Source organism: Bufo bufo, chromosome 5 (genome assembly GCF_905171765.1).
Source record: "Bufo bufo chromosome 5, aBufBuf1.1, whole genome shotgun sequence".
Classification (NCBI taxonomy): domain Eukaryota; kingdom Metazoa; phylum Chordata; class Amphibia; order Anura; family Bufonidae; genus Bufo; species Bufo bufo.
The window spans coordinates 187,711,320-187,730,218 of record NC_053393.1 but is presented as its reverse complement, the minus strand read 5'-3'; the positions used below and the strand labels follow the sequence as shown (position 1 = coordinate 187,730,218).

The 18,899-nt window shown below is 45.4% G+C and overlaps 1 protein-coding gene across 1 annotated transcript in view; it reads left to right on the top strand.

Moving 5' to 3' along the window:
- RTTN (rotatin) overlaps positions 1 to 18,899 on the top strand; it is a 228,839-nt gene that overhangs the window by 75,230 nt on the left and 134,710 nt on the right. Inside the window, exons 17-21 of the mRNA XM_040432294.1 lie at positions 3,150 to 3,266; positions 7,331 to 7,467; positions 11,385 to 11,556; positions 12,763 to 12,862; positions 14,935 to 15,023. Coding sequence (XP_040288228.1) covers positions 3,150 to 3,266; positions 7,331 to 7,467; positions 11,385 to 11,556; positions 12,763 to 12,862; positions 14,935 to 15,023 — 615 coding nt within the window. The remainder of the gene's footprint in view (positions 1 to 3,149; positions 3,267 to 7,330; positions 7,468 to 11,384; positions 11,557 to 12,762; positions 12,863 to 14,934; positions 15,024 to 18,899) is intronic.

Below are 18,899 nucleotides of genomic sequence, written 5' to 3'. Positions count from 1 at the left end.
AAATTTTATCACCATTTGCCATTAACTCTTGTGGAACACCTAAAGGGTTAACAAAGTTTGTAAAATCAGTTTTGAATACCTTTTAGGGGTGTAGTTTCTAGAATGGGGTCATTTTTGGGTGGTTTCTATTATGTAAGCCTCGCAAAGTAACTTCAGACCTGAACTGGTCCATAGAAATTGGGTTTTTGAAAAATTTCGAGGTTTGCTTCTAAACTTCTAAGTCTTGTAACATCCCCAAATAAAATATCATTCCCAAAATGATCCAAACATGAAGTAGACATATGAGGAATGTAAAGTAATAACTATTTTTGGAGGTATTACTATGTATTATAGAAGTAGAGAAATTGAAACTTGGAAATTTGCTATTTTTTTTTTTTTACAAATTTTGGGTAAATTTGCTATTTTTTTTATAAATAATTTTTATTTTTTTTTTACTTCATTTTACCAGTGTCATAAAGTACACTATGTGACGAAAAAACAATCTCAGAATGGCCTGTATAGGTCAAAGCGTTTTAAAGTTATCAGCACTTAAAGTGACACTGGTCAGATTTGCAAAAAATGGCCAAGTCCTTAAAGAGGACCTTTCACTACAATAAAAAATCTAAACTAAGCATACAGACATGGAGAGCGGCGCCCAGGGATCTCCCTGCACTTACTATTATCCCTGGGCGCCGCTCCGTTCTCCCGGTATAGGCTCCGGTATCTTCATATGTTCGGCTCAACTGGGTGGAGCCTGCCGGCGTCTCCTTCTCCCAGGCTGTAGCGATTGGTCAATCGCAGCGCTCAGCTCATAGCCTGAGAGAAAAAAAAACCTCTCAGGCTATGAGCTGAGCACTGCGATTGGCCAGCGCTACAGCCTGGGAGAAGGAGACGTTGTCAGGCTCCACCCAGTTGAGCCGAACATATGAAGATACCGGAGCCTATACCGGGAGAACGGAGCGGCGCCCAGGGATAATAGTAAGTGCAGGGAGATCCCTGGGCGCCGCTCTCCATGTCTGTATGCTTAGTTTATATTTTTTATTGTAGTGAAAGTTCCTCTTTAAGGCCTCTTTCACACTTGCGTTGTCCGGATCCGGCGTGTACTCCACTTGCCGGAATTACACTCCGGATCCGGAAAAACGCAAGTGTACTGAAAGCATTTGAAGACGGAACCGTCTTCCAAATGCGTTCAGTGTTACTATGGCAGCCAGGACGCTATTAAAGTCCTGGTTGCCATAGTAGGAGCGGGGGAGCAGTATACTTACAGTCCGTGCGGCTCCCGGGGGGCGCTCCAGAATGACGTCAGAGCGCCCCATGCGCATGGATGATGTGATCACATGATCCATGCGCTTGGGGCGCCCTGACGTCACTCTGGAGCGCCCGGGGAGCCGCACGGACGGTAAGTATACTGCTCCCCCGCTCCCCGCTACACTTTACCATGGCTGCCAGGACTTTAGCGTCCCGGCAGCCATGGTAACCACTCTGAAAAAGCTAAATGTCGGCTCCGGCAATGCGCCGAAATGACGTTTAGCTTAAGGCCGGATCCGGATCAATGCCTTTCAATGGGCAATAATTCCGGATCCGGCCTTGCGGCAAGTGTTCCGGATTTTTGGCCGGAGCAAAAAGCGCAGCATGCTGCGGTATTTTCTCCGGCCAAAAAACGTTCCGTTCCGGAACTGAAGACATCCTGATGCATCCTGAACGGATTTCTCTCCAATTAGAATGCATTAGGATAATCCTGATCAGGATTCTTCCGGCATAGAGCCCCGACGACGGAACTCTATGCCGGAAGACAAGAACGCAAGTGTGAAAGAGCCCTAAGGTGAAATAGGGCTGAGTCCTTAAGGGGTTATATCAAGTTTTGTGACCCATATTATTTTAAGAATTTCTGGTGATTTCGGTTATCCCACTGTTCAGTGAGCCTCACAATAAGCTGAAATTTTCTGCTTTGTAGAGATCACTTCTCAGCAGTCATCTCATTATAATCACAAACAGGATTAGACAAGCTAAAACCTATGTATAGATAACAGAAAATCCTCTACTGATAGTAGGAGATGGTGGTAGCACACCACCTCCCCCTCTCTGTATGGTCAAGGTCACAAAGCATGTCTTGAAAACATCCCATTAGAAGATGAGTCTTGTCCAGACTATAGGTTCCTAGGGTCTATGTGGCTGCTGTGAACCATATCTTGGAATGCTATTAACGGTAGCATAGGCAAAATAGCTGCCCCACTAAGTGTGTACATAAATTAGAATAAAACAATCTGCCAGCAGATTACAACAGATTGTTAAAAAAAAGAATATCATAATCTGGTTGGATTCCCTTTAACCCCTGGACAACTTGGAAGTCGTCACTTTAAAGATGGTGCCCTCAGCAGAGGCCTGGGGCCAATGTCAGTGATTGTTCATCAGGCCGATTGCAGACCGTTAACATATGTTATATGACCACAATTTGTAGGGAACCTGACACCTACTTCATGCTGCCCATTGTGATTTAGGAATATGCTGTAGTTCTACCAAACTTATATTAGATTTATTTCAGCACACTGAATGCCGTGTACCAGAAATCTGCCATATTGTTGAGCTACAGTCTCCCCCTGCCCCTTGCTGCTGTTTGACAGATTTCTCCCTGTGCGCAGTAATAGGGAGAAACTGACCGATATCGAGAGTAGACACCGCATTCCTACCCACAGTCAACTACCTGTGCATGTGCCGCTCCACTTTCGGGTGGACCCAGATGTCAATGGCGGATGCACATTCTGCATCTCCACTGCTTAGGTACCAGCATGAGATCCTCTGCGCCCGCGCCACTAGTCGGTGCAATGGTTCAGGTGCGAGATTGACAGGGCCAGGATTGTCTGGTCCGATCAATGAAGGGGAAGGAAGAGTCTTGAGCAGAAGGGCCAGCCCCTTACTGTCCAAGAAGGCTGATGTTTGAATGAATTTGTTAGAATCCGTTCGCTTATCTCTAATGTTGATATATTTTATTGTGACAAAGCAGCAAAATCCAATTTATTATGATGGGTTTGCACTTGGCTGTTCTAAATAAGGTTGCACAGAGAAAGGATAATTCAGTTTGTCAGTAAATATATTGCTCCGGAAGATGAATTTATTAAAATATGTCGCACTATTTATACTGCAGAAATCTCATTACTTTCCCTTTCTTCTAGGTTTGTTTGGCTGCTAAGGCTCTTCTAACATATTTCCTCCAAGGGCGTCTTGTGATGACTGCATCATCTTGGAATAAGTTTATTGAAGCACTGTGTCCGGTCACACCGCTGTTACAGGTAATGTCCAGCTGGGTTTACCTACGGTATAAATAGCCTGAAGTATTGGCTTTGCTGAGAAATACTGTGGAATATGGAGTGTTGCATGCTACTGCGGCTGTAACGCTAATAAAGGTTTTCACTGCTTCGTGGTCCGTATTCTCTGCTAGTAAATGAAAGGGACTTGTCAGTTTTACTGTAACTAACTTAGGCTACTTTCACACTTGCGTTGTTAATTCCGGTAATGAGATCCGGCAGAGAATCTCGATGCCGGAATTAAACAGATCCATTTAGATTTTGCACTACAGGATGCAGTTGTGTGAAATTAAAACTGAAAAAAAACTGATCCTAAAAAAAACGGGTTCGTCACCATTGACTTACATTGTTTTCAGTGCCTTGCAGCTTGCATCGGTTTTGTGTCCGGTCACAAAACTGAATGCTGCCGGAACGGTAGACGTCTTGATGCATCCTGAATGGATCTCTTTCCCTTCAGAATGTATGAGGACTAAATAGAAATGTTTTTTTTCCGGCATTGAGACCCTCTGCTGGATCTCAATACGGGAAAACAACAACACAAGTGTGAAAGTAACCTTAAAGGGGTTGTCCGAGTTATGGAAAAAAAGATATAGCACTGTAAATCTGATGGTCAGCGATATATAACTAAGCTAAGCAAGTTTTAGGTAAAAAAAATATCTATTTCCTCATTTTCCTGGTTCTCTTCTGGCCCTTTGTTTACTTGCAATAAAAACAATCTCTGCCCCTTCCCCCGCTCTGCTAAGGGAGTGGATACAAGAGCTGCCCTGAGTGACATGTCTGCCTGCTGGGAGACTCAGCAGCATGTTGTATGTGTAGGACTACAAGTCCCATCTGTACAATGACACTGCTAAGGGAGTGAATACAAGTACTGCCCTGAGTGACATGTCTGCCTGCTGGGGGACTCAGCAGCATGTTGTATGTGTAGAACTACAAGTCCCAGCTGTATAATGACACTGCTAAGGGAGTGGATACAAGAGCTGCCCTGAGTGACATGTCTGCCTGCTGGGAGACTCTGTAGCATGTTGTATGTGTAGAACTACAAGTCCCAGCTGTACAATGACACTGCTAAGGGAGTGAATACAAGAGCTGCCCTGAGTGACATGTCTGCCTGCTGGGAGACTCTGCAGCATGTTGTATGTGTAGGACTACAAGTCCCAGCTGTATAATGACACTGCTAAGGGAGTGAATACAAGAGCTGCCCTGAGTGACATGTCTGCCTGCTGGGAGACTCTGCAGCATGTTGTATGTGTAGAACTACAAGTCCCAGCTGTACAATGACACTGCTAAGGGAGTGAATACAAGAGCTGCCCTGAGTGACATGTCTGCCTGCTGGGAGACTCTGCAGCATGTTGTATGTGTAGGACTACAAGTCCCAGCTGTATAATGACACTGCTAAGGGAGTGAATACAAGAGCTGCCCTGAGTGACATGTCTGCCTGCTGGGAGACTCTGCAGCATGTTGTATGTGTAGAACTACAAGTCCCAGCTGTATAATGACACTGCTAAGGGAGTGGATACAAGAGCTGCCCTGAGTGACATGTCTGCCTGCTGGGAGACTCAGCAGCATGTTATATGTGTAGGACTACAAGTCCCAGCTGTATAATGACACTGCTAAGGGAGTGAATACAAGTACTGCCCTGAGTGACATGTCTGCCTGCTGGGAGACTCTGCAGCATGTTGTAAGTGTAGGACTACAAGTCCCAGCTGTATAATGACACTGCTAAGGGAGTGAATACAAGAGCTGCCCTGAGTGACATGTCTGCCTGCTGGGAGACTCGGCAGCATGTTGTATGTGTAGGACTACAAGTCCCAGCTGTACAATGACACTGCTAAGGGAGTGAATACAAGAGCTGCCCTGAGTGACATGTCTGCCTGCTGGGGGACTCAGCAGCATGTTATATGTGTAGGACTACAAGTCCCAGCTGTATAATGACACTGGTAAGGGAGTGAATACAAGTACTGCCCTGAGTGACATGTCTGCCTGCTGGGAGACTCAGCAGCATGTTGTATGTGTAGGACTACAAGTCCCAGCTGTATAATGACACTGCTAAGGGAGTGAATACAAGAGCTGTCCTGAGTGACATGTCTGCCTGCTGGGGGACTCAGCAGCATGTTATATGTGTAGGACTACAAGTCCCAGCTGTATAATGACACTGGTAAGGGAGTGAATACAAGTACTGCCCTGAGTGACATGTCTGCCTGCTGGGAGACTCAGCAGCATGTTGTATGTGTAGGACTACAAGTCCCAGCTGTATAATGACACAGCTAAGGGAGTGAATACAAGAGCTGTCCTGAGTGACATGTCTGCCTGCTGGGAGACTCTGCAGCATGTTGGATGTGTAGGACTACAAGTCCCAGGTGTACAATGACACTGCTAAGGGAGTGAATACAAGTACTGCCCTGAGTGACATGTGTGCCTGCTGGGAGACTCAGCAGCATGTTGGATGTGTAGGACTACAAGTCCCAGCTGTATAATGACACTGCTAAGGGATTGAATACAAGTGCTGCCCTGAGTGACCTGTCTGCCTGCTGGGAGACTCTGCAGCATGTTATATGTGTAGAACTACAAGTCCCAGCTGTACAATGACACTGCTAAGGGAGTGAATACAAGAGCTGCCCTGAGTGACATGTCTGCCTGCTGGGAGACTCTGCAGCATGTTGTATGTGTAGTACTACAAGTCCCAGCTGTATAATGACACTGCTAAGAGAGTGAATACAAGTGCTGCCCTGAGTGACATGTCTGCCTGCTGGGAGACTCTGCAGCATGTTGTATGTGTAGGACTACAAGTCCCAGCTGTATAATGACACTGCTAATACACACAGGATCTTCCTGCAATGCTCTGCAGAACTTCTCTTTCAGCTCCTGTGCCCAGCATTTGTCTCCTCACTGCCTGCAGCTACACAGTAAACACTTCAGCCCTGAGTCTGTGCAGCTGAAGGGGTTAAGAATCCTGGGAGAGAGCAGACAGCAGCAGCCGGCAGTGCAGGGGGGAGTGGCCAGCACAGTGACCTCTGGTGTACAGATCTCTCAGGCTTGTGCACAATCAGAGCAGGGAGAGAAGCTGACATCACAGGTCATGTGACCCTCAGTCAAATCTGAGAAACCAGCCACTGGAGATAAAGTGAGTTAATTGGAAAGCGGTTACATTTACCTAGTCAGAAACATAGAAAGAAAAAAAAATAATAACACGGACAACCCCTTTAATACAATATAATAAGGAAGTATTGCAGTGTATTAAGTGGACGATCAGAAAAGCTCCTGTTCATGTCTCCTACAAAAAAAAAAAAATTGTTGGTAAAAAAATTAAGTGAAAAAAACATAAATCAACCTCTTTCAATAAAAAACATTATTTAAAAAAAAAACTTGTAGCAATCCTCATGCAGTTAAGTAAACAATGGCAAGAAACTTCTAATTGCCTTTTTCAATGGCTTCAATGTGACATATCACAAGTTTAGAACTGCTTTATCTGTATATAATTTGTATCACTGTGTCTATAAGTGCCGCGTACAATAAAATGATCACATTATACATCCTGTACAGTGAACATCATAAACAATTCCAATATTCCTTATTTTTATTTTTTTTTTACCTTTTTTCTACATCCTGATAAACACAACAAAAACTGATCAAAATGTTGTACATTCCCCAAAACAGCACCAGTGCAAACTAAAACTTGCCCTGCAAAAATAAACCTTCACACTGCTCTGTCAACGGAAAATAACGTATGTTGATGGGAAAAATAAAAACTGGGTTTTGAAATGGAGAGGTAAAAAACAAATTTCTGTGTCCTGGAGATTACAAGGCTGCGCGTCGACAGGTTAATGTGGAAAACAACAATGCAAATCTGAACGGAACTTTTTAACTTCTACACTGGTAGTCCAATATTGTTTTCCTTGTAACGGCTGCTTTTCTGTCCGGCAGGATTGTCTGCTCTGTTTCTGTACATGAACTCTATTTTCTAGTATGGATTTATTTTTTTGACTGAAATTTTATATCACTATATTTCAGTTTTGCACAGGCATTCATTTTGTCAATATTTCATTCTTTAGGTTTTTGCTGACATGGAGGAAGCTTTAGGCACTTCAATTGTGGCTTTATGTGAAACATCGGAAAGAGGGGAAGGAGTTTTGCCTAAAACAACTCTGTTAAAAACAGCGCTACGGTTTCTATTTGCCAAAAAACTGACGTAAGTAAAGTTCTTTTTATTAGGAAATATTGTGAAAGTTTTCAAATCTTTAGTTTGGCTTTGGATCAATAACTATTTTCCAGTGTCATAACCACAAACAATAATGTTTTGTTATCTTTCACACATGGGAAATGATGTATTATATTGTTTTCTTAAAGGGGTTGTCCGGGTTCAGAGACGAACCCGGACATACCTCCATTTTCACCCAGGCAGCCCCCCAGACTTGAGCATCGGAGCAGTTTCCACCCGGCAGTGTGTTATGATAAACAAAAGAGCCCTTGCCCTGCGCGATCTAGCGCAGGGCAAGGGAGCGCATCGGAGCATGAGATGCTCTGATGCTAGCTTTAGGGGGGCTGTCGAGGTGAACCCGGACAACCCTTTTAAGGAGTCATTCTGTTTTTAGTACAGACAATTATAGGAAACTTTGTAGTACATCTCATCAGAGAAAGATACTTCTTTATCCTCTGTCAGGCTGCTCCTCTTCTGAGGACGGCCTGCTGGAGACAGAGAGACTGCAGGTAGTTTGAAAGTAATTTACTGTCTTGTAAATCCAGCAGTTAAATATCTAATCTGCTCATTACTGCTTTGTAATGTCCTGTATTACTGCTGAGTTACGGGGAGATAGAAAGCAGCAACCCCTGTTTCTCCATGACCTGTATCTGGGCAGACTTGAAACCAGTTAGTCTCTGCCCACTAGCTCAGAGAGCAATTATAGTTACAGACAGTAGGAAAAACTCCTAAAAATGTGACTTATAATATGATCTGTTCTAATTCTGAAAAATTACCTTTAATCACAGTTAAACTAAGGCTGCATTCACATCTCCTGTGAATGTCTCCGGCAGGCTGTTCTGGCAGAGAACCGCCTCTCGGAGTTCACCGGATCTGGCATTGCAAGTTTCACTAGTTCACCCCATTGACTGGAATGAGGTCCGGCAGTGATCAGGACGCTTTCCAGCATAAATGTCGGGTTTCAGCCGGACAAATACAGCAACATGAAACGGTTTTTGTCCAGCTGACAGCTGCCATTTATGCTGGATCGAACTGCCAGATCATCTTCGCAAGATTTCACTGCCTGGCCGGTAATAATGGACTCCTCTTCAAGGTTACCTAAAACACAGCAAGTGTACCCGGAGTGATATTAACAGCTATGCCCGCTGATTCCATTCAATAAGACTGTGTTGACATCTATTACATGCATTATGGTGACTACTGCGTTTCCACTGGAGGAAAAAGTCTGAAAGCTATGATGACTTCCATTGCCATAACTACTATTGAGATTGCTGGTGAACAAAGTATAAATGTAACTATTCAGCCCTGATATCATATCTAAAGTAGCTGTCACACCAAACAGTCAATTCAAAGGGATTGTCTCACATTTGCCAACGGTCCAGTTTATGCCAAGACGTTCCCCGGGCTGAAAATGGAGTGGGGCTTGTGATAACCCTGCCCAAAGTGGGTGTTTTTGAGTCAAATGGTTGGGGGTTGTTCCCAGACTGTCCTGGTATGTGTTCATGAACACAACCGCCGACCGTGCTCTGATAATTCATCTGGCTGGCCATGGCTTCTTCCAGCACATTCCGTTATTTACCAAGAGTGCCGGGAGCTGGACCTCCAATCTGAAAGGAGTCCTCTCAGATAATTAGCAAATATTTAGATTTATGTTTTTGTACAGTCTTTAGTTATTTCCACTGTTTAGACTTTTAAAATCCTTTTGACTGCCCTTGAAATCAGACAGGATTTTTTCTCTGTTCACTGTCAGCCATATAGATTTATTAAGATTGACATTGGAGTGACTTGTGCAAGCCTTAATAAAGTGGCACATTCTGGACTGTCTTAAAGGGGTTGTCCGGGTTCAGAGCTGAACCCGGACATCCCTCCATTTTCACCCCGGCAGTCCCCCTGACATGAGCATCGGAGCAGTTCATGCTCCGATGCTCTCCTTTGCCCTGTGCTAAATCGCGCAGGGCAAAGGTATTTTTTGGAGATCCGGTGACGTACCCGGGCTTTCCATGGGGCTGCCAGGAACCCCGGTGACGTCACCGGCACTGATGGGCAGGATTTAGTGCTGCCGTAGCGAGTACAACGGCTAGGGCAGAGCTAAAGCCCTCCCATCACAGCCGGTGACGTCACTGAACACACTGCCGGGCGAAAGTTTCCGCCCGGCAGTGTGTTATTGAAAACAAAAGAGCCCGTGCCCTGCGCAATTTAGCGCAGGGCAAGGGAACAAACACCAAAATATTAAGTTTAAATCACCCCCTTTCCCAATTTTACATATAAAACACATAAACAATAAATAAACATATTGCGTATCACCACGTCTGAAAAGTCCAAACTATTAAAGTATTAAAAAATATCTCCTATGCAGTGAATGCCATAACAAAAAATAAATAAAAACCGTGCGATTCGCCATTTTTTTGTTACCTTGTCCCCTCAAAAAATAGGATAGGTTTGTTCTATTATTGGACAGACATTCCATAAAATGCGGAATGCACGCTGCTTTTTTGGTGTTTTATATTTTTTGCGTGCTACCAAAATCGAATATAAACTTTGGGATCGTGACAACCATAATTGAGACCCTATGCTGGATCTCAGTACCGGAAAATAGAAACACTAGTGTGAAAGTAGCTTATCGCTAAATTACTGAGAGGTCATAAACACTTATTTAAGCCACATTTTTATCAGTAAGATAAGAACTGAGCTATAATGAGTGTATAATGTCAGAGAGCAGAGATAAGGAGTCTCTGCTCCTGGTCTGATGGAAATGACAGAAAATCTAAAGGGTGCTACTAGAGCATTTCAGATTGATTATATATATATATATCAATCAAAGTGCAACATTTGATAAATTTAGCACCAATTATGGCAATACAGACTTCCCCCCATAAGTTTATTTGAATTGTGACATACAGTTCAAATTTGGACTTTACCTATAATTCTTCCTCACTGTATTGATGGTAGCATTTCACAGAAGTACAACAATTCTGTATCTGCAATGATATTATTTAGAATCGGGAAAATAAAAATCTTCTTGCCACGGCTTGTCAGCCTATACAAAAGGGGTACCCTGGATGAAAGGCGGTTTACCAATTAAGGCCTCATGCACACGACCACATTTTTCATCCATGAGCTGTCCTCATTTTTGAGTATAGCACATTGACCCATTCATTTCTATGGGGCCATTTCTATATTTATATTATAAATAATAAGTTATATGTACACCAAAATTGTGTCCCTAAAAACTCTCAAAAGGCTCTCATACATCAACATTGACAGAAAACTGCAAAGTGGCACAACAATCATAAAAAAAAAACTGTTTTTGCGATAGTTTTTTGTGTGGTGCACTTTTTTATACTGTTTGCCTTGGTCTACTGCGCTATTCGATACAGCAAAAAGGTGTACTGACTTTTTGGACACTGTTTTGGTCTCTGTCGGGTGATTGAGGGCCTATTGATTCTACAAAATGCAGTGTAAAAGGGTATGGCCAAACATTGCGGTCTGCTGCATTTTACGTCCCATATGAATGTAACCTCCGTGTTTCCATTCAGCAACAGTGATGTACGGACTGTGAATAGGACGAACTGGTCATTGGTTGTAGTATGGCTACATTGTGCTCTTGGGGGTTGCCACCTGTCATTTGTCGAGGAATCCCAATTGTTATTATCGCCATGCCACCTTCATAAATATGTTAATTAGTTTTCCGTTTACTTGAAATGATCCTCGAGGTTGTTGTTCTGGAAAGCATGATAACTGCTAACCATTCATCTGAAGTGCTGAGAGCTGCAGGAAAATGTTACAGCGTCATAAAGCTGTGTATTGATAGCTGATGGATGCGGTCCCAAACACCTGGAATGACCTATTTCACTTTTATAAGTCACTTTACAGTTTCTCATCTACTTTTTATTGTCTTCTTTTTTTAGGCTACGTACATTGGGCATTAAGTGGCTATCAGTCCATTTAATGAATGAGAAGGAGTCGAACTGCAAGCGCCCTGAGCTACAAGGCAATGTAATATCTAAGGCTGTCAGTCTTTATGTCACTGAGCGATCAGTTGACTTAAAGCTGGATGACAAAGGGACATCATTTTTCAAGGTTAATATTTGTGTTAATCACAGCTTATGAGATCATTGCTGTATGCTTTAGGTGTAGAGTGCTAGATCTTGGTTCATAATGTTCTTTTATACAGGTATACACAGACACACACAAGCTACAGTGTTAAAGGGAACCGGTCATCAACTTTATGCTGTCCGTACTAACGGCAGCATAAAGTGGTGACAGGTGAGTTGATTGTCATTTAAAAGTTAAAAGTAAGTGATTGCCGAGAACCAACATCACAATCATTGCAGACTGGGCCTGGAAAAGAGTCACGGCCCCCTGAGAAGAGTCATGGTTATTCATGAATTCCTGCTCTCCTGCTGATGACTGACAGTCTTCTGCCTAGTTTTCTCCCTTTCTCTCTAGGAGAGAACTGCCAATGATCAGCAGATGGGCTGGACAGCAGGAGATTATGAATAACCATGACTCTTCTCAAGTAGATTTGACACTTTTTAAGGCCTGTGCTGCAATCATTATGATGCTGGTTCTCGGCAACCATCTAATTTTAGCTCATGAGTGACACACCGCTCAAGTCAGCATTTCTGTCACTATTTTATGCTGCCCTCAGTGAGGTCAGCATAAAGTTAATGACCGGTTCCCTTTAAATGCTTTGTATACCTTCGGATTGCATTTTACTCATGTTGGGCTAAAAAAAAAAAAAAAAAAAATTTCCATTAGTCTATATTAAAAATGTTCAGCCATTTCTGAGTTACAGGGGTTAAAAAAATCAGTCTGCTTGCAAAGTGTCACTTAGTTTTCTTTGAATCATGTCATCTGATGACTCATGTGTAGCTCTTATCTCCTGACCTCATTGACACTTTGTTAAGACATATTCTTATCAGTTTCAGGATTGCACTATGAGTGTTTATGAAGTCAGATCAGAGATAATGGAATTCAAAGAAAACAGAAACTGACAGCCTGCAAACAGACTGCATTTTTTTTTAACACTGTTACTCCAAAATGGCTGCACATTTTTATTAAAGACCTATTGAAAAGATTATTTTTAACACAAAATGAGTAAAATGCAATCTTACAAAAATTGCTCCGAAAGTGTCCATAGCCTTTAAGTCAGTGTATTTTTTATATAATGCAATGCAACTTTGAGATGTTCAGTACTTCTAGCCTTTATCGTTGTGAGCAGTGTGTTTATTGCAGTGCACCAGTTTTTTTTTAATCAGTATTCAATGTGCATTGAATCTGCAGGCAGACACTGTCAGGAAAGTGGCTGAAATCTTTACTTCAGAAACTGTGGACATGGCACTTCGCAAATCAGCGGCTGAACAGCTGGCAGTTATAGCGCAAGGTAAGATAAGCAAGATGTTTGTTTTTATGCCTCGTGTCACTGGAGAATTATCAGTTAGATTAACTTTGGTCCTCTACAGAAAGGATACATCAGCAGGTCGCACGAAATCCATTACAATTTCTGCTCCTAGGCTTGCCGGTATATACTATCTCTTTTGGAAGGTTAATTTAAATGGATTTTTATAAAACCAGAAATGAGTCTATATAAACCACACTCTGCCTATAAAACAGGCTGAAAAACTGGGTTTTTCATAGGACAAGTGACCCGTTATTGCAGGACAGGAATCTTGGAGGATGTTGTTAATGTTAGAAAGTAATTTTTTTTGTCAAAATGTATCAGTCTAAAGAAGGCTGTTTGCCAAGGAAAGGGGATCCTCGCACACTCGTGACATATCGCTAAGGTATGCCACCAATGTCCGATGGGAGCAGGTTCCACCTACCTTTAGAATCTAGCGCCCGTAGTGAACCAGAGAGCACCGAGTCAGCACTTGGCTATTTTAGGAACTCCTATAGAAATGAATAGAGAGAGGGCAGCCTTGTTGGTGTTGGGACATCCATTCTAGAGATGGGTATGGGTGTTTAGACAGCTCCTTTAAAACAGAGTTCTGCAAAGGGGAGATTATGAGATAAAATTATTACCGTATTTTTCACCCTATAAGACGCATCAGCCCATAAGACGCACCTAGGTTTTCGAGGAGAATAATAAGAAAAAAATATTTTCCATTACACCTCAGGTCAAACCAGCAATTAGACCCCCAATGTTAATCAGACCTCAGCTTACAGCTCCAATCAGACCCCCAATGTCAATCAGACCTCAGATCAGACCCCCCAATGCCTCAGATCAACCCCCATATGTCAGCCATCTATCAGCCCCCATATGTCAGCCATCTATCAGCCCCCATATGTCAGCCATCTATCAGCCCCCATATATCAGCCCCCAGCGCAAATAAAATAAAATAAAAACTCACTTACCTCTCCTGCTTCTGGATGCCACCGCTCCTCACCATCACGATCCTCTTCATCCTGCTGTCGGCTGTGTATCGTGGCGCACAGTGTGAGGTCACAGAGCACCCTCATGGTGTGCGCAACCCTGCACAGCCGATAGCCGAGGACCAGGGAGCAGTGAGTACAGAGCCTTCACCTTTAGTCCACCAGTACTAATGAAGCGCTTCCATAATGGAAGTGCTTCATTAGTATTAGCCCCATAAGACGCAGGGGCATTTCCCCCTCACTTTGGGGGGGAAAAGTGCGTCTTATGGGGCGAAAAATACGGTACTTGTTAAAGGAGTTGTCCAGGTAAATATAATAATGACCTATCCTTCATTATCACATCAGCGGGGGTCCAAGTCCCGGCACTCCCGCCGATCAGTTGTTACAGGGAGCCGTTGCTCTCACCATTGCTCTGGTGATTGCTGCTGCTATTCACTGACCTCAGTTGCACAGGACCAGTGAAGCCAGCCATTCACTCCTGTGGACTCCTTGGTATGCAGGTATGGAATCACCACAGCCAAGTAAATAAAGGCTAGCCATTTTTATTTTTTTTGCACATTCTAAAAACCCCTTTTAATATCCTAGTACACTAAATTCTATTAATCACACAAAATAATTAAATGGCATGGTTAGTGGTTGGTAAAAGCTGCAGTACATTGTTAATCCATGAAAGTGAGTCTGTCACCAGGAAATTCACTGTAAGACCAGTCATATTGTATTGCCTTGTAGGTAGCGCTGGGCCAATAATCGAAAATATTAAAAGTTTATAAAACCCCCCCCACTTTCCCAATTTCACATATAAAAAATATAAACAGTAAAAAATAAACCTATCTGGTATCGCCGCGTCCAAAAATGTCTGAGCTATTAAAATATTTTAAAAAATGTTCCTGTGTGGTGAATGCAGTAATGGAAAAAACAATAAAAACCCGCAATTCAACATTTCTTTAGTCACCTTGTCCCCCCCCAAAAAAAGTTGAATAACAGTGACCAAAAATTTGTATGTACCCCAAAAAAAGTACAAATAAAAACTTTAGTTTGTCTCTCCAAAAAAAAGCCCTGATTCTAGCTGCTTTTTATTTGCAGACATGACGATGCACAGTGTTATTAAGGAGCTGGGGATTGTGGGAAAGATCCGTAGCATACTGCAGAAATATGTGCATCAAAGTGGAAAGGTAAGTGCAACTGCGGTGAGAGAATTGCTAGAGAACAGGCGAAGTATGATGGAATGAAACATATGGTGGTTAAGGCTACTTTCACACTAGCGTTCGGGTGTCCGCTCGTGCGCACCGTTTGAAGGGGCTCACGAGCGGCCCCGAACGCATCCGTCTGGCCCCAATGCATTCTCAGTGGAGGCGGATCCACTGAGAATGCATCCGCCTGCCAGCGTTCAGCCTCCGCTCCGCTCAGTGAGCGGACACCTGAACGTTCGGGTGTCCGCATGGCCGTGCGGAGGCGAGCGGATCCGTCCACACTTACAATGTAAGTCAATGGGGACGGATCCGCTTGAAGATGACACTATATGGCTCAATCTTCAAGCGGATCCGTTCCCCATTGACTTTCAATGTAAAGTCTGAACGGATCCGCTCAGACAACTTTCACACTTAGAAAATTTTCTAAGTTTTAATGCAGACGCATCCGTTCTGAACGGATGCGAACGTCTGCATTATCGGAGCGGATCCGTCTGATGAAACATCAGACGGATCCGCTCCGAACGCTAGTGTGAAAGTAGCCTTAGTTTGCTTTGCTGGAAATGTTTGTTTAGGGTCAGTGTGATAGAACATGAATACCCACGATAAATAATAAAAAAAATCGCATGTAATTGTTTTTTTTTCGTAATCCTCTTCCACTGTTAGCAACTCTGTTCATTTCTTAGGGGACATCCTGCCAGTTTTTTTTTTGTTATAGGTCAGAATGGCATAAAATGGAACTATTCCCCCTCGAAGATCCTGGTTAGACACTTTCCGGGACCCTCCTTGTCTCTCCTTTCGAGTCCCTCTTGACACACCAGAAATGAGGGCTCCACCAATCGCTGGCTGGAGCGGGTCACCTCTGTGCCAGTCGTTCACATTTCCTATGTGTTGAGAGGGACCACGAAGTAGAGACCAGCAGAGACCTGGGAAGCATTGGAACAGAATCAATGGGGGGAGAATTGGTGACAACCCATGTAAATATGTTTATGGGAATGCTAGGTGACAACCAATACACTTCTTTCAGCTCCCACATGGTTGTCACACAGCTTTCCTAGATTCCCGGGTAGCTAATCTGCTTGGTTACCCTACACCATATGGCAGCATACTAAGTCTAAGACTTTTGTTGTAGAAGGTATGCTACAGTATGAGCTTCAGCAGGGTTATGGAAATTGCCTAAAACATAAACCGATTTTGTCTGTTGCCCACAGCAACCAATCACAGCTCGGCTTTGAGTTTATAAAAGCACTCAAGAAATAAAGCTGCGTGGGCAACAAAGACCACTTTTCTTTTTAGACAGACCATTAGCGTTAGGGTGCATTCACACGACCGTATTTTTGGCTCCGCATCAGTTCTGCAATTTTGCGGAACGGGTGCGGACCCATTCATTTCAATGGGGCCGCAAAAGATGCGGACAGCACACAATGTGCTGTCCGCATCCGTAGATCCGTTCCGCGGCCACGCAAAAAGATAGAAATGCCTATTCTAGTCCGCGATTGCCGGCTACATTCACACGGCCGGTATCCGTGTTTTGCGGATCCGCAATTTGAATGTGAATGTAGCCTTATTTCTCGCCCAGTTTCCTTGGGGGACACAGAAGACCTTGGGTATAGCTCATCTCCCTAGGAGGCGTGACACTAAGTGAAGACTGTTAAGCCCCTCCTCCACAGCTATACCCTCAGCCTGGAGAGAGAGACTGCCAGTTTTTGCTTAGTGTCCAAGGAGGCAAGACACTCCCTGCTCTGCAGGGCTGCTTTCTCCTTGTTTCAATTTTAGTTTTTTACTTTTTTATTTTATTTTTGTTCCAGATCATCAGGGATAACAGAGACGCACTAGACCTCTCTGTTCTCCCGGGGTTGAGCTGCGCCAGTGCCGGTCACCCGCACTGCTGCCTCCCCCACAGAAGGCAAGGTGGATCAGGGCAGCCTCGCTCCCCTACATCCCGCCAGCGCAAGGGTCGCCCGCACGCCAAGTCCCTCTCCCAGCGTCCTGCCACTACGGTGCCAGTAGCTGAAGGGGCGACCCTGCTGGAACGGACCGAGGGTGAAGACGACTATGGTGAGAGAGAGGCTTCTCCAGCCCTACGTCCCCCGTCCCCCCCGGTCTCCTGCGTGCCTGACCCTATACTGGGCCTATGGACCCTTCTGCCCATGCTAGACCTAGGCTGGCTCCTGGGCTGTCGCAGGGCGACATTCTGCTCCCTCTCTCCTGGCCTCCAGGACATTGGCACCCTTCTCCCTACAAGAAGAATGCCTAGGGAGCTGCGGAGGTCCGCAACTAGCTGCCCCTGACGGAGGGGTTATGCAGGCGTCCACCCTCACAGACCCGGTCTCAGGGTCCCCCTCCCTCTTACCGGCCACTACTTCAGGGCCAGAGGGCCCGCGCCTTGCTGCCACTGACCCTCCCTACTCTCACGGGCACCGTTCCAGGGGAAAGGAGGTTGTAGCTGCCGGCCATATGGAGCGCTGTTCTAGGCAGGTGCCCGCTCCAGGGGTGAAATGGCTGCCGGGTGCAGGGTCCTCACTTCCGGACAGCTGGGTGGGCACCGCGGCCTGCAAAATGAGCGCTTCAACAGCCCCGGCCGACCGTCGGAACAAAACTTGTGTTCCACTTCAAGGCCGCGATCCCGCTCTATCCGGGTCCCCGGCTCGCGGGGTGGGCACCCGCGGCCGGTATGTGCCGCTCCGTAGGCCCGGCTGGTACTTTAAGTACTGTGCGGCCCCGGTCATCCGGGCGCCGCTAAAAATTTAGGCCCCGGCTCTTACGGCCCGCGGGGTGGGCACCCGCGGCCGGTATGTGCCGCTCCGTAGGCCGGCCGGTACTTTAAATACTGTGCGGCCCCGGTCAGCCGGGCGCCGCTAAAAATTTAGGCCCCAGCTTCACGGCCTACTAGGCCGCAAAATTCAGGCCTCTGTTGGAGGGGGCTGGAACTTCTCCAGGCGCGAATTCTTCCCGCCTGGAGGTTCCCCCGCCCCCAGAGGATCGCAGTGCCGCCCCCCAGGCCGGATCCCTGTTAACCCTTTGGGTACAGGCCGGCTTCCGATGGGCCTGTATGGGTGGATCTGTGCCCTGTAGGTGGCCCCCCTTTTATTTTATTTTTTTCTGCCTCAGTGAGGCTGTGTGTTAAAAAAAAAAAAAAAAAAAAGAAAATTTTTATTATATATATGACTTGTGGGCTGCGCAGGACGCTGCAGCCTCATCTCAGAGTGCTGCCTGTATACATGCCCCCCTTCCATAGGCGGCATGGTGTCGCGCTCCCCGGCTGCGGCGCTGCCAGGGTCTTTTTTCCCCTTCTAGGCGGTTTTCTTGCCCTCTCCGCGCTACGGCGCTGGTCAAGTGCATGCCTTTTCTGTAGGCAACATTCGTCACCCTCTCCAGTTATGGTGCCTGCCATGTGCAGGACCCCCCTCCTGGGCGGGATACTGCACTCTCCCTAACTGCGGGTTGGCCTTGTGCATGATCCCCCTTTCATTGGCGGCCTACTGCAGTTTCTCCGGATACAATGCTGGCCATGTGCACGACCCCCTTCCATAGGTGGAACACGGCACTCTCACTGGGTTCGCTGCTGGCCATGTGCGTGCCCCCCTTCCATAGGTGGAACACGGCACTCTCACTGGATTCGCTGCCTGCCATAGGCATGACTCCCTTCTGTGGACGGCATTCGGCACTCTCACTGGATTCACTGTCAGCCATGTGCATGACCACCTTACATAGGCGGTATGATGTACTCTCATTGGATTCACTGCCGGCCTTGGGTATGCCTCCTTCCCGGGTGGCGGCATACATACACTCCCTCGGTCGGTGGTTGTTCTCTCGCCGGTACATTGTTGGCCATGTGCATGACCCCTATACATAGCGGGG